This window comes from Prionailurus bengalensis, chromosome C1, assembly GCF_016509475.1.
Source record: "Prionailurus bengalensis isolate Pbe53 chromosome C1, Fcat_Pben_1.1_paternal_pri, whole genome shotgun sequence".
Lineage (NCBI taxonomy): Eukaryota > Metazoa > Chordata > Mammalia > Carnivora > Felidae > Prionailurus > Prionailurus bengalensis.
In genome coordinates, this window is record NC_057345.1 from 103,381,719 (window position 1) to 103,397,695 (window position 15,977).

Genomic DNA, 15,977 nt, shown 5'->3' on the forward strand with positions numbered 1-15,977 from the left:
AAGCACCGTGCTGGGCTTCAACTCCACTTGCTCTTTCCAGATGGTCCAGCAAGGCAGGTGGGCCAGATACTATTATCCTCCCTTTGTAGATAGAGCTAAGAGAGAACTTTCCTCATGGCAGCACTAACAAATTGTGTCCACAGAGTGTCCTACTTTTTCTTGTCCCATCCTTAATCTGCTCCCAGAACTGCCTGCTGACCTCTCTGTGTCTTGTCTCTGCCAGTGGTAGAGCCAAGTCAGCGGGGGATGCCCCCAGACACTTAGCACAGTGGCCTTTCTCCCCACAGTCTCCTCCCAGGCTCTTGTCACTTGGAGGCCGTTCCTTCCACACACTCTTGTCCTGCCCACAGCACAGCAGCAGCCATTTAGGGGCAAGAGCTTCCTGAACAACCGCAGCCAGGTCACGTGGTGACTGAAAGGAGGCGCACCGAAACCAGGCATTTGGCCCATCAGACGTTGGGTCCAGGCCTCGAGTCCCCAGGCATTCCTGCTGGGTTGGGACAGTATTTCTGGAGATACAGAACGGGTAACTTCTGAACGCATCTGTTACCCAAGTGTGTAACTTGTCTGCTTATACTTTCCGGGACAGGATCCACCTCTAATTTCTACAGTCCCAGCCTGGAACCCACACCTCAGCTCTACAACGAGAACAGAGTCCTTAAGGAAGAAAACCGGAGCCTTCAGGCTCAGCTGAGTCATGTTTCCAGAGGTAGGTGGTAAAAGCCACCAACCGTGCTCATTCCCGCGTCCCTTTCCTCCCTGGCCATACCAATCACCAACTGGAGAAGCCAAGAGAAGAAGGTAGACATCACTGCTAATCAGATCCACCAACCCAGTCCCATGGCTATTCTCAGTCTAGGAAGGGCTACTTCCTGAGAGATCCCAGCCGTGGGCCCTCACACTCCTAGGCTCCAGAGACACATAGAGCTCTCACAGAGCTCTCGGATCTCCACCACCTCTGTGCAACCCATAAATACTCAATCAGTAGTTATGAAATGGATACCAGTTAGGCCTCTTCTACCTGTCCAGACCTTTCTGCAGCCCTGGGTGTCCCTCCCGGTACTGATCTGCCATGCTATCTCCTCACCACCTCCCCTCACGCACACACTTAGGGTTTCTCTCTGGTTAGTAATCCTCAGGACTCAGTGTCTGGAAGCACCAGCAAAATGTTGTTCAGAGCTTTCCCAACACTATTCAGTGGGCATCCAAGGGGGTCATTTCCTCTGTAACTTGGGGGGGAGGTGGAGCTGACCTTAGTCTTAATTGACTTGATCAAATCAATGTTATTTGTTATCAAATGTTATTGATAACAAATTATGTTTATTTGCAAATATTTATTTAAAAGCCATACAAGACTAATCGTTTTGGAAAGGATTAAGCCCAGAATGAAAGAATGCTTGTAGAACGGGAAGACACATCAAGTGATATTTCTAAATTTGCCTCTTCAGAGCGGGAAGATGTGAGGGGAAAGGTCATAGATGGGGCAGGAACAAGACTTCACAGATAAGAGAGGAGGCACAACTACCAAGCCACCTTCACATGCTGGGACAGGCTAGCACAGACCTCACAGTGGGGAAGACGCTAAGATGTGAGCAAGTATAGTCTGCCAGGCCTGGGGACGTCCCCCAAGAGGACTGACAGAACCTGCAGCCTGATGCTGAGTCTGTGCCAACAGTCCCTGAGAAATCCTGCAGATCAGAGAGATATCACAAGCCCAGAAGAGACCAGATGTCCCCATTTTCACATTGATGAATATAATAGATTCTAAAAACCATAGACAAGGAATCTTGATGCTGATCTTAGGCAAAATTCAAGAATGGGTTATAGTGCGGAGGGCATGGGAACTTAGGAAATAGCGTTAGAAACAGGAGCATTTTGTCTAAGAACAAGGGAGACCTTATGGAATGAGAAGATCAAGGGCATTGCAGGGCGGGGGCTCCACGTTCCCCAGGGTGCGTGGATGTGGTGAGCCGATGCCCTCTGTCTCCCTGGGCAGCTGCGGCACACGCTGGCCTCCCTGTTGCCTGGGTGCTGCGTGTAGGGATAGATGAACTTGGGCTCGCCTTCCCGCTGACTTCTGGCCCCATGGTGTACAGAGCGCTCCCAGGAGACGGAGTGCCTGAGGGAGGCCCTGCTGTCCTCTCGGTCCCGGCTTCAAGAGCTGGAGGTGGAGCTGGAGCACCAAAAGGGGGAACGGCAGCAGCTTTTGGAAGACTTAAAAGAGAAGCAGCAGGAGATCTTGCGTTTCCAGGAGGAACGACTCTCCCTCCAAGAGAAAGACTCCAGGTAAGAGGGAGCCCAGTGATACAGAAGGTGGCCCCGTTTTCCAATGTAGAAGAAAGGATATTGGCAAGACAGGCACTGGTGCCTTTTGGAACCCTCAGTTTCCCCTCTGCTCTTCCTGATTTATGGGTGACCCTGAGCAGAGGGAAGGACTTCTGTGGGAATGCCTTTTTCACTCCAAAGTTGGGAGAGTAAAACCCTGTTTTAGAAAGCTCATCAGCATATCAGATCCTGGAGAAAGAATGTTCTCATCCTTCCAGTTAGTTGAAGGGTATTAGTTTCACCATAATGTAGGAAGCATCTGCACTAGCCATCATGCTGGGGGCCCCATAACTGCCCGTCACCGTGGAAAGAGCACCAGTGGGGGGCAGTGACAATACCCAGCATGTGTGTCTGCTCCTCACCAATGGGACTTCAAGCAAAGCTACTTCACCTCTCAGAGCCTCTGTTTCCACATCTGTAAAGTGAAGTGATGGTCTTCATGACACTGGGGTTGATATCTAGGGCTAAAACACTCTGATGCAGAGGCTGGCTGGCAACTCAGTGGGCCCTCTCGTCTCTCCCCTGTAGGCTGCAGCACAAGCTGGCCCTCTTGCAGCAACAGTGCGAAGAGAAACAGCAGCTCTCTCAGTCCCTCCAGTCAGAGCTACAGATCTACGAGGCACTTTATGGCAACTCCAAGAAGGGGCTGAAAGGTATGTGTCCATCTACTCCCCCAACCCCACAAGCTTCCTGCCCTTGCTCAGAACCCCAGTGAGGTCTTCACCCTGGGAGTTGCAGAGCTCTGGAAAGCTACTGGGTTCTGCCTCAGAAACTCCCAGCCAGGCCGGGGTGCCTAGTAAGAAGAGAGGGCATTTCTCATGCACAAAGTCCAGAGGTCGGTAACATGAACAAGATCCAGCAGAGACATCCTTAAAAGTAGGCCACAGGAGTCCAACTCTACCCACCTAGATGGCCAGAGAAAAATTGATCGAAGTCCAGATTATATACTGATTTTTTTTTAATTCAAAGAACTGTCCTGATGGCACTATCATGTGAGGTCTTGAATAGCGTGAATAATACATACTAACCACCCATGCAGTCAGTACAGGGGGCACCTGCTCCCACCCTGACCCATTCCCCAGGGAGAAGATTAAAAGACGCAAAAAAACATTTATAGAAATACCACTAGTAGGACCTGAACTTCAAGCCTGGATTTAAATTTTAAACTGTTTTATTGAGGAATTTTGCCACCTGCTAAAATACTAATCTATTGCTTAAGAATCTTTTTCTATTTCCCCATTGCTCTTCAAATGGGACAGGGTATTCTAAACATCAAGTTAAGGGGCACCTGGGTGGCTCAGTTGGTTAAGCGTCTGACTTCGGCTCAGGTCATGATCTCACGGTTTGTGAGTTCGAGCCCTACGTCAGGCTCTGTGCTAACAGCTCAGAGCCTGGAGACTGCTTCAAATTCTATGCCTCCCTCTCTCTGCCCCTCCCCCACTTGTGTTCTGTCTCTCTCTGAAAAATAAATAAAATTAAAAAAAAAATTTAAACATCAAGTTAATAAATCCAACCAGGCTGGGACAGAGGACTAATGTCAATATGATGAAATTTGGAAAAGATTTAAAAAAAAAATGAACCTGAGATTGATTAAAAATATCAGTGGTAGAAGTTCAGGATGGGGAAGCCTGACTCTTTAGCCATTCATGAGCTTGAAGATAGGGAGTTAGGTAGAAACCCATCTAGACAAGGAACTCATAGGTCAAGGTTGCTAACAAAAGCCAACTCAACCTGAGACCACAGTATTGTACTGTGGTACTGTACTGTAAGAGTACTGTAGGAGTACATAAGAGTCAATATGGAGACACCATGTCAGAAATAGTGCTAAATTATGGGGTGCAAGCTGGTGCAGCCACTCTAGAAAACAGTATGGAGGTTCCTCAAAAAACTAAAAACAGAACTACTCTACGACCCAGCAATTGCACTACTAGGCATTTATCCATGGGATACAGGTGTGCTGTTTCGAAGGGACACATGCACCCCCATGTTTATAGCAGCACTATCAACAATAGCCAAAGTATGGAAAGAGCCCAAATGTCCACCGATGGATGGATAGATAAAGAAGATGTGGTATATATATATATACATATGTATATATATATATGTATATATATATATGTATATATATGTATATATACATACATACACAATGGAGTATTACTCAGCAATCAAAAAGAACGAAATCTTGCCATGTGCAACTATGTGGATGGAACTGGAGAGTAGTATGCTAAGTGAAATTAGTCAGAGAAAGACAAAAATCATATGACTTCACTCATGAGGACTTTAAGAGACAAAACAGATGAACATAAGGGAAGGGAAACAAAAATAATATAAAAACAGGGAGGGGGGCAAAACAGAAGAGACTCATAAATACGGAGAACAAACTGAGGGTTACTGGAGGGGTTGTGGGAGGGGGCATGGGCTAAATGGGTAAGGGGCACTTAAGGAATCTACTCCTGAAATCATTGTGGCACTATATGCTAACTAATTTGGATGTAAATTTTAAAAAATAAAATTAAAAATTTAATAAATAAATAATGAGGTGCCATCTTGTAAAAGGGACATTGACAAACCAGGGAGCACAGTGAAGACAGGGGCCACCATACCAAGGGACCAGAAATCTCAAACTGGTTGAAGAAACAAAACAATCTTAGGCCTGAAGAGATCACAAGGAGATGAAAACTGGCTTTAAATATTTGAAGAACTATCAGATGAAAAAGAGTTGATGTGTTTGGTGTCCCTTCAGAGGGCTTAACAAGGGTCAAAGGGTCAAAGGCAGTGGAATTTGGACTTACATAATTATGCGTTCCTTACCCCTAGAGCCTTCCAGTGATGGAATTGCTAGTTTGTGAAGGAATAAGCTTCCCAAGAAAGGGATGATTTGTCAAGGATCCTATAGAAGCAGCTCTTGCTTTGGATGGAATGTTGGCTTTCTAAGCCTTTCAATTCTAAATTTTTTTCCTGTTTAAAAAATTTCTTAAGCAATATGAAATTTTCAATATTCAGCCAAATCTGAATTTTCATCAAACCTGATTGGATTTCCTAGTTTGTTGATGAGAAGGTGAACCAGCACTTGTAGACATATCAGGGGCACTGCAGGCTGAGAGAATACCTTGTGTGCACCCATGGGAGCATTGGGTCCAACCTGCCTATGGAGAGCTTTGTATCAGGGAGTGTGAGAAGTCAGGTCAGTTGATGCGAGAGCTGCCGGTATATAGAAGACCTACAGGGTAGAGTGGAAGTTTACATCCTATGTAGCAGGTGATAGAAAATGAGGCAAGCAAAATAGGTAGGTAGTGGATGGGAACAGAACTCTTAGATGGTAGGACTGATGGGACACACTGGAGTCGGGAGACAGTAGAATCAGGGAAACCTCCTGAATGGGCGCAGCGATTGTCTGGGTACATAACTGATGAGAGTCTGATCTAAGGTGCTGTGGGGAAGATAAAGAGGAATGGATAGATGGATGACATTTTTTAAAAAGAAGCAAAACTTTGTGAGAATTAGGATTTAGGGAAAGAAAGACAGGAAGGAGCTTCATGGAACTTCAGAGTTAGTATCTGGAAACCACTCCATCCTGACCCCATCCAGTTTCATGCCTTTTTCCCTTCATGTGGGTGTTTTAGGAGTCATTTCAAAGCCACTACTACTAAGGCCCCATAAGTTCTTATCCTTAATTCTGCAATCCAATGAGGGCTGTGAATTGAACTCTTTCTCATTTACTCATTTGGTCATGAAATGTCTGAACTGACCAAAAGGGTATTCATAGCCTTTACTTATCCCACTCAGTGAGAATATTCACCTAGCTCATTGCAGAAATAGGAATGTGTTTGACTAAGGCCCGTGACCCATGCAACTGGGTGCGTGTGCTATATGATATACGGCATATGAATCCTACTGCCTTCCTAAACACCAAAACAAATTCTACTTTTTGAAATATATTTGGATTCAAAGTTTCAGATAAGAGATTGTGGTGTTATAGAATATTTCTCAGCTCTCTTCATCCCCAGTATGAAGAAACAGACTATGCGTGGTAAACGGAGGTTGAAAAACACATGGAGAAGCCGAACAGTTCAGTGAATTGTGACTGAATCTCTAGTCCAGTGTTGACGCCCTATCTTGGAAGACCCTGCCTCTCTGGCCTGCAGGGCTAGAGTTACTATCGAGGTGAAAAACCAGGCTTGACCTCATCTGCCCATCAGAGGCTCTGTAGATGTACCTGGGGCATGGGCCACATGAGCCTTGGGGAGATCCCAGTGTGTGGTATTCTAGCGTGTGCCAGGCCCCACAGAGGAAGAGTGGCAGCTCCCTCACAGATATGTTGCCTGGGACCCTGAGCAGAAAGGAACGTCCCAGAGTAGCGTTCTGACAAACGCTTGGAAATGCTTGGATCGGTGCCACCAGACCCCTCCTCTCTCTTCTCTCAGCTTCCACCTGGGATGCCTGTCACCAGGTCCCTATGAACAGTGACCTGAGCCACCTGGTGGCAGAGATCCGAGCTTTGCGAGGGCAGCTGGAACAGAGCATCCAGGTGAATAACTGTCTGCGGCTGCAGCTGGAACACCAGCTGGATGGCGGGGGGAGCACAGCCCGCCTCAGTCCTTCTGCCAACCAGGAGGACCCTGGAAACAAGCAGCCACTCTTCCAAGGTAGGAAGGAAAAGGGGACCAGGAGGCGGGCAGCTGGTGGGGCCAGTCGCCAGGATGTCTGTGGTGGAAGGGACCATCTTACCACTTCCACGCCCCTTAGGATCAGGGTGAAATCCGAGGTGGTTCGATCTATAGCCTTGGGTGAGGGCATGGGATTTAGGCTCACACCTGGCTCAGATTCCCAAGTTTGCCACGTATAGGTTGCTTGCCTTAGGCAAAGTGTTTTAAGTCCCCAGATACTTAAGCCTTAGTTTCCTCATCTTCAGGATGAGGATGATGGTCATATATAAATTGTATGATCATTTGGAGCATTAAATGAAATAACTTACAAGTGCCTGGCGGAGTAAGAATCAGTCAACAGATGACATCGATTCCTTGTATCTGTGGAGTGCTTTAAAATTTACCATGAGTTTTCGAACAATTTTTCAAATAATTTCATCCGAGGTAGGGGCGGCCTTACTCTCTGTATTTCACGCGGAGAAACTCCGGCATTGAGACATTAACTGGCACACTAAGGTTGGCAGGAGCGGAGGCCGACGTAGGATTCAAACCAGATGTTTTGATTTCCAGCCTCTGTCCTTCCTCCTCACTACATATACTCCGTCTTGGTATCGTTGGCCTTCCCAGATCCCTAGCCTGGTTTCCCATTCCCTAGTTTTAGAGGAATTCAGGGTGTGGAAAACGTTCCTGTCCCTGAGGCAGTCCTGGCTGTGGGAAAGTGGTTGTCATCCGCCTCTCCTGTCCGCCATGTCTGCCCTACCAGATACATCTCACCAGCTGTCTCCCTCTTCTCAATGCCCTTCATACATCTCTCTTCCCCCAGCTTCAATCTGAGTGTTAATACTGCCCCTTCCCATCTGAACACATTATTTTATCTTCCTCTTCTTTCTTTCCTTGTGACACACCACTTAATTCATCATCTCCTCTCCCCTCCATGGTGTATTTTCAATTGTATTCTTATAGGAGCCATTTCTGCTCAGGATTATCTAAAGCTGAGCTTTCAAACTTTCATGCCTGCTCTTCCTGGGGCATGTTAATCCTCATTCCCCTGCCCCCCACCCTGGTCCTGCTAGATTGTCATTGATTAGACAATGACCTCATCTGTCAAATGAAGGTGACGCTTCCAAGATCACGTGTGGCGACTGTTAATTATGTCGACCACAAGCACTGTGCACGGCCCATAGAAACAGCTCGGCTACAGTAGGTGGCTGTCTGGCTCCAGTCAGGCTGTCACGATGCTTGTAGTGTTCAGTTATACCTCCCCCTTTGCCCTCCTACTGGGCTTTCCCCTCTCACTGTGTCCCCACAACACCAGCCTGGATGCAGTGCCACTGGCTCAGCCACTGCTCCTGCTCCTCACCCACCACAGAGGCCTGAGCTGGAGAGCAGGCTCTAAGCCTGAGCAGGATTGTGCCTGTCTTCTCTGTGATATCTTCTAGTTCCTCCACCGCAGGATTGCTGCCTGGTCTCCGGGAGGGCATCTCTAACCCATCATGACTTCTGTCTCTCCTCTTCTCATCCTACTACACTGTTCCCAGCACTGATGCATCAGAATGGGGGTTGGAATGCTGAGTTTAATCACCCACAACTCCATTCATTCTTTGATTCAGTATTTTTTAACACATATGCTACATATATATATATATATATATACACATATACATACATGTATATATATACATATATATACACATATACATACATGTATATATATATACACATATATATGTGTGTATATATATATATATATATACACATATGCCTGGTTATGTGTAGTTACAAGACATTGTATTAGACATTGCATACAAAGTTATATGCAAAACACAGGTTAGAAAAATGTACCTAAGAACTTTTCAAACCAGAAGTTGCTTCTCATGGAACACGCTTCCATGAAAAGAACACGTTCTTGTTCCAAACTAAGGGATTTGTTTGCTGTTACTTACGATCATGGTCTGTGGGTGATGATTGTGTAAGCGGCGAGCCTCGCTGCCTTAGATCTCCACTGGCGAAGACCAGGCTGTGTGTGTGCTTGTTGAGCGGTGCGTTCCAGGGTCCCTGAGAACTGTTCTTGTCTTCACACCCTAGATCCAGTTGCTTCCCCTCCAGTCCGAGATGTTGGCATGAATTCTCCAGCTCTCGTGTTCCCTAGCTCTTCTCCTGCTGCTCCTGGCTCGGAGACTGCCATCTTCAATAGGACAAATGGTAAATATGGCAGCTGAAGGATTCAGGGACTGATGATGGAAAATTTTATTAATGCAAGTAACCTTTGGTTGCTAATGGACACATTATCTGATTACAGAGATTTTTCTCCCTGGGTCCCAAGGTCTTTAGCCCTACTCATTGCACCTTCTGTGGCCACCTTTTTTTTTTTTTTTAATTTTTTTAATGTTTATTTTTGAGAGAGAGAGAGAGTATGAGCAGGTGAGGGGCAGAGAGAGAGGGAGACACAGAATCTGAAGCAGGCTCCAGGCTCCAAGCTGTCAGCACAGAGCCTGATGAGGGGCTTGAACTCACAAACTGTGAGATCATGACCTAAGCGAAGTCAGGCACTTAATCAACTGAGCCACCCAGGTGCCCCTGTGGCCACCTTTCTTGTCATAATTCTTCCCCCTGTGGTTTTCCTATTGCTCTGTTGTGCCTCATTGCACTGTGATCCCTCCTCTCTTGAAAGTGCTTTCTGTGTCCAGCTTAAACGTTTTTTATATGTCTTTTTAACCAGAAATTAAAATCTTTTTTATTAAAATCATATTTTCCCTGAATATTCATTTGTCAATGAGGATAAAATTGGCCCCATGGCAGTTTTATCATTATGAGATAATGTAAGAAAGATTATAAAAATACAGAGCCCAGAAATCTATGGACTTCACACCTTGCTTGTACTTTCCCAGAGTGCCTTTCCTGTTCTGGCCTCTTTCACACTATTTGATGACTCTTCTAGAGGGAAGTGGCCTGAGGATATGCTTCTCACTGTGGATTCTATGTTGTTGTGGTTTTGTTTTTCAGAGCTGGGTTTGGACGCTTCTCCAGTAATGAAGAACCCCGCCAAGCTAGAGGGTGAAGCTACTGATGGTTCCTTTGCCAATAAGCATGGCCGCCACGTAATTGGCCACATTGATGACTATAGTGCCCTAAGACAGCAGATTGGGGAGGGCACACTGCTGGTCAAAAAGATAGCAGCATTTGTAAGATCAGCCTGCACCTTCCCTGGCCTTGAAGCTCAGGGCACAGAGGTAATCACGTTGTAGGTCTTAGGTGCTCCTCCTTCTGATTTTCACCCCTTCTTCTATGCTGTACACGCCCCACAGCTGAGGACACATCTACTTACACCCAGCCAAGCCTTTTTTCTCCATCCCCTATTTTTGCTATAAACTCTGCTCTGACCAATGTTTCCTCTCAGAACCACAGAAATGCCTGTGCAACATTACCATCCTCATCTGTAGAGTATTTGCTGGGTGTTGGCATACATGGGGTGCTGTCCTGAGCACCCTTTGGTCGCTTGGTATCTGGTCCAGTCATGCTGGCACATGGCCATCCATGGGCAGAGTAAAATCATTTAATCAGATGGCTGGAAATTCCAGATTTGCATCTAGATGGGCCGCATGTTGTGGAAGGGGCAAGAAGCCGGGCAGCCATGGGATTTCTCCGTACAGACTGAGCAGGGGAGGGAAGCAGGCAGGAGCCATCTCACAGTGCCTCCTGGTTTGGGGAACAGGCACCAGCTCCTGTGCTGTCTGAGTCACAGGAGATGCAGGGACATGGGGGGCAGCCCGGTCCACAGGAGGCTCCACCCCAGAGAGAGAGCCACACATCCGTGTAAATAAGTACAACAGCGGGTCTGGGCTCAGTGTCAGAAGCCGTCCTCTGAGTTGTGAGGGCATGAACACAGAAGGGGCCACTGTGCCAGGCAAGGAAAGTCACATGGTCCTAGAGGAACCACTAGGGGGAACACAGATCCTCTGGGGGATAGAGGATGGTGTTCCAGGTAAAGGGACCGGCACCTCAGTCCTTGGAGCTACAATTGCTTCCCAGTTGAAGCGGAAAGTGTGATTTAGGGTTTTGCCCAGTGGTGCCAGTGCAAAAATCAAGGACCTTAGACTTGAAAGCTCGGATCAGGACTAGAAGCTTACAGAGAGTATGAGGGAAGCCGGACTCTGATGATCCTTGCAAGTTGGAGGTCACTGCTGAGGTGGAGACCCTGGGCTTCCAGGTTAGAAAACGGTTTCACAGGGTCAAGCAGGCCCATGTCTGTGCCTCACTCACAAAGAAAGCCTGAGCCCTGAGTGCTGGGGTGGGGAGGGATGGGAGAGAGTGATCGCTCGGCCCCAGTGATGTCCGCGCCTGTCTCACCCACTCTCCCAGGTGCCAGGCAGCAAAGGCATCCATGAACTCGGGAGCAGCGCACAGGCCCTGCAGCACACACTGGAGGAGTCAGCCTCCCTCCTCACCATGTTCTGGCGAGCAGCCCTGCCAAGCCCCCCCAGCCCTGCACCGGCTGGCAACTCGGTGAGTGGCACATCCTTCCCTGCTTCTGCCCCAGATGTCACCCCTCTCCTCCGTCCCGCAGGTCCTGAAGGTCAGGAGCCAGACACTGAGTTGGGACAGAGGCTCCTCAGAGGAGTGTCCCCAAGGGAGACCTGTCATCTGTGCTGGCTGCATGCAGTACAGCTCTGACGACATCCCTTCTCCTTCCTCCCCCTGTGAAGACGGAAGAGGAGGCTGTGGAGAGGGCGCGCAGCAGAGCCCTGGTGGCCCATGAGTGTTCGCTTTCTTTCACTTTCTAAACTTGGCTGAGTTGAGAGTTTAGGGGCATGTGAAAGTGTCAACATTCGTGTCCCTGTGCCACCCCACAGAATATCACCATGAGAGGACCAGCCTCTAGAAGCCACCTACCGCATCCCAACACACAGCTTACCTCTGCATCCCTGGGCCAGGCCCCAGAGAGTCAGCCCTCCCCCCACCTCCGCCAGGTGCCCTCAGACCCGAGGCCTGGGATCTGCTTGCTGGGACCTTGGACAGGAAGGTTTCTCCATCTGCCCCCCACCCCGGGATTCTGAAGCCAGATTAATGTCACTGACACCTTAGGAGACCTAAGTATGCCAGCACCAAGGGAGGGGGTGTTTTGCCATCTTGAAGTTGGCACAAATATCTACAAAATCTCAGACTGTCTCAGGCCAGCCCTCTCTCTCTGGATGTCACATTCCCAACTAGCAAGTCATACTTGTGATGCCAGGGTACCAGACATGACATCAGCACCAAACGTGGGTTCTTTCTTGTTCAACCACCAGGACTTCTGGCACTGCCCGGAGTCAGGTTCTCTTCAGCAACAGGACTGGAGGCCTCCTCTGTGTGGGGCTCCCAGGTTTTCAGGGAGGCTTCCTAATCCTACCGTTCCAGACCACCCTAGGCGGGCCTCCGCTGGAGGGTTTTAGAGGCTTTCAGGGAGGGAACCCAGGCCAGAAATAATGGAGAAGATCATAGAATCCCAATTTCGATTTTCAAGAGCCACAAAGCATGGGGTGCTTAGGCCTTCTGACCACTGACAGAGAGCCTGTTTCTCTTCCTCAGGGACAGTCCCTGAAAAGGGAACTTCTGGAACTGAGAACCAAACTGTCTGCACAGGAGAATCTCCTTCAGAGCACAGCTGAGCGTCTGAAGACCGCCAACCAGCAGAAGGAGACCATGGAGCGGTTCATCTTCAGCCAGTGTGAGTGCCCCCAAGCCGAGGGACAGGAGAGGAATTTGGGGTGGGGGGGCTTCCAGCCTACCCACTTGTGCTGCGGATAGACGGTGACCATACAGACTTAGGGAGGGGGCACACTGATGTGACATCCCCAAACCTCCCGTGCCACCAGTGATTGTGGATGTGGAGGGAGGGGCATGTGGGGACAGCAGGAGACACTGAGCTGAGTGGCCAGAAGGATACGCTTCAGAACACACACCCAAGGCAGGTATGGGCCCAGCTGGTGATCCCTGCTTTCTTGGGCTGTTTTGTTGTTTCAGTGACCAGGACACATGACGTGCTGAAGAAGGCAAGGACAAATTTGGAGGTAAGGGGGACACTGACCAGTCAGAGCCACAGAGCCCAGCCCACACCCATCTCCATGTGTCTTCAGAGTCTGCAGGTGATCCCTGACCTGCTCTGACCTTCCAGATTTCCCATCCACTTGTAGGACTCAGGTCCTCAATAAGTGTCCTTCTAGCTCCCCTCCCAACCCCTCCACTGCCATCTCTGTTCCCTGTCACATTGTCACCCTCTTGTTTCCTCACCCCACTTCTTCCCTCCTGTAGGCCAAGTCAGGAGTCCGAGGAAAGCAAGTGAGTTGATTCTCAAGGTCAGAGGGGAGTCCGCCTCTGAATGAGCTTCTGGGAGAGGGTGCTGGGGCCCGTTCAGCTGTTTCCTGGAGCACTTTCCACCTCATGAAAAGTAAAGCCAAGATGCCATCTAATTGATTGAGTCCATCCCACCCCCTATTGCGCTGAGGACAGCAATTCGACTTTGATATATCTCATCCCAAAGAAAACCATTGGGTCCTATCCACCTAAAAGAGAATTTTATGATAAATAAAAATGGAACTTGAAGAGAAACATTTTATCTATATGGCAGACATTCTGTAGGTTTACTTAAAATACTAACACCTTCCCTAGCAAATATGCTCACCAAATACGTGAAGTGTAGGAAATGGCTTGTAAATCAGAAACTATACCTTTCACTTGGACCTCAAAGCTTTGCCAGAAGCAGTTGGGCCTATTCCTAGGAATGTTCCCTAACTATAACCTGAGAGAAAGCTGATCCCACAGTGTGAAAATGGGTCGGGCCATGACGTCACCCTCCTTTTTTTTTTTTTTTTTCTTTTTTGGCTAATTCCCTTTCCTTTTTCTCTGATAATTCCTTTCTTTCCTGAGCCTCTTTAGAAGAACACTTACAAGATGGCCTCTGTAAAGCCTTATTCCTGTCCCAGCAAAGGTAACCCAACAGCCCCACATACCCACTGGCTTCCCCCTGTATGGAAGTTTCCTCCACACCTCCGAGAGACAATGGAAAGGGCCCATTGCTGGGTTCTAATCCTGGGATTGTCACCAACCAGCCCTGTGGCTTTGGCTGGCCCCTCAGTCTCTGTGAGTCCACCACCCTGCTTCTGTAGGAGGTGGCACTAGACTTAGGGGATCTCTAAGCTCCCAGCTGCCTTGCCCCTCCCTCTCCTCATTAAGTGCTAGACATGAACTTCACAGGGGACTTCCCTGCACCGTGTGCTATCCATCCTGCAACAGGCTATTTCTACACATGCATGTTTCATGCTAGGTGCTTCTATTCCTGGGAGGTCACAGAAGCCATCATTTTGCTCCAAGTGAACTGGGGAGTGAACTGGGTCCCAAAGAGGGAGTGTGGGATCCGGGCAGCGGCTCTGAGCAGGGCCATCACAACCCGAGGTGGTGGGAAGCTTTCCCTCTAACCCGGTGGCACCAGAGGTTCCTCAGGACAGCAGCCCTTCCCCTAGGCTGTCACTGAGCCCATGGCCCTGCCACCGCCCAGTGCTCACTGCAGCTCAGGGAGCCACCAGCAGGGCCTGACAATGGACTCACCCTGTTGCACTTTTGTCTCCAGGTGAAGTCCCTGAGGGCTCTGCCAGGCACCCCAGTCTTGTGACCCTTGCCTTCCAGGAGTCACGCAAGAAGAGGAGCCTGCAGAGATCCTTCAAGCAGCAAGAAGGATGGGCCCACCCCCCCGTGGTGCAACTCCCACCTGCTGATGAGACCTGGGCCCCACTCCTGCACACCTGTTGGAGGGTGCAGGAGGAGCCAGACGCGTGGCCCAGTGCAGGAGGGCGGAAGGTAGAGAGCCTGTCCTGCGGTTAAGGAGCACCATCAAGAGAACCACCAGCCAGGGTGCCCTGGGCCTAACCCTGAGCAGAACAGGCACGGTTTGTACAGGGCCTCGTGACCCTGTTTCTAAATGCCACACTGGCCTGGGAACTCGCAACGGCCAATTCTCGCTTCAGTGCCCTTCCTCACGTGGTCACCCAGGGGAAACAGGACCCTGCTCCCTACGGATGGGACGCGTGGTCCCCACACGGGAGCTCCTCAGCAGTTCTAAAGCACACGAGTGACAGCGGTGCCCTGAGGGACAGTGGGGCTCAGCCGGCACTACTCCCAGATGTACGCTTGCTCGGGGCCAGCTCAGCCCGGCCAGCGTGGGCTGGGCGTCCGTCTACACTGCAGCACCCGAGTGCTTTGAATCCACGTGGCAAAAGTGGTGGCTTCCCACGTGCAATGTCCCACTTAGCCTGGCGCCTCCTATTTCCGTTTATGGCCTCCAAAGCGTGGCGATGACCACGGCCTAGTTACGCTTGCCCCTTTTAACTAAGTCCTCTCTGGGGATCTGGGACTCGTGGCCAGACCAAGCCCATCGAGAGTCCTCTATAAGATAACCCAGTGATCATACTTAAGTGGCACCTGAGAGGCCCCCAGTTGTGTGAAAGCCGCGTCTGTGTCTTCGCAGTGCTTCAGAACGCGTGTCTGTGTGTATAAATGTATCATAGATATTTCTATCTGTCGCTATAGCGATATGTTTTGGGCAACATAACTGGTGGAAGAGTCTGTTAGAGGAAATGAAACACAGTCTTTTCGGTGGCTATGAAAGTAAAAAGTGTATAAAGAAGTCAAACATTTTTCTTCACCTGCTTTATTTCTGATCTGGGCACCGTCTCTAGGCTGAGTGTGCGAGAGGAGCAAAGTCACACTGTCCCTAAGAAGGTCACGGTCCAGTGTTTAAAGTCTTCGGAGTAAAGGAAAAAGTTTGGGCTTCTTTGATCATTGTGTAAGAATCCCCAATCTAAAAGTAAAAGAGAGTGGTTCTTAGGTTGGGAAAGCCTTAGAGTCGGCAATGGAGGTCACAGAAGCTACCACCGGGGCTCTAACCCCAAGAGATGTAGTTGGTGTGAGGCCCCAGAATCTGCATTTCTTACATCAAACCCAGGTGATTCTTTTTTTTTTTTTTTTTTTTTT

The 15,977-nt window shown here is 49.0% G+C and overlaps 1 protein-coding gene across 24 annotated transcripts in view; it reads left to right on the forward strand.

Annotated features, from left to right (window-relative positions):
• LOC122481033 (myomegalin-like) overlaps nt 1-15,640 on the forward strand; it is a 225,493-nt gene extending 209,853 nt beyond the window's left edge. For 7 of the 24 annotated variants that reach the window (XM_043575981.1, XM_043575989.1, XM_043575987.1 and 4 more), the window contains 12 exons: nt 590-709; nt 2,097-2,286; nt 2,854-2,978; nt 6,753-6,974; nt 9,060-9,176; nt 9,978-10,204; nt 11,334-11,477; nt 12,540-12,678; nt 12,975-13,021; nt 13,263-13,289; nt 13,887-13,938; nt 14,578-15,640. In XM_043575981.1, the coding sequence (XP_043431916.1) occupies nt 590-709; nt 2,097-2,286; nt 2,854-2,978; nt 6,753-6,974; nt 9,060-9,176; nt 9,978-10,204; nt 11,334-11,477; nt 12,540-12,678; nt 12,975-13,021; nt 13,263-13,289; nt 13,887-13,938; nt 14,578-14,828 (1,661 nt within the window). In that variant the 3' untranslated portion in view covers nt 14,829-15,640. Of the gene's footprint in view, nt 1-589; nt 710-2,096; nt 2,287-2,853; nt 2,979-6,752; nt 6,975-9,059; nt 9,177-9,977; nt 10,205-11,333; nt 11,478-12,539; nt 12,679-12,974; nt 13,022-13,262; nt 13,290-13,877; nt 13,941-14,577 lie in introns of those variants that run through there. The other 17 variants (XM_043575986.1, XM_043575997.1, XM_043576002.1 and 14 more) reach the window with 9 other exon arrangements.
• Nucleotides 15,641-15,977: the final 337 nt, after the last annotated feature.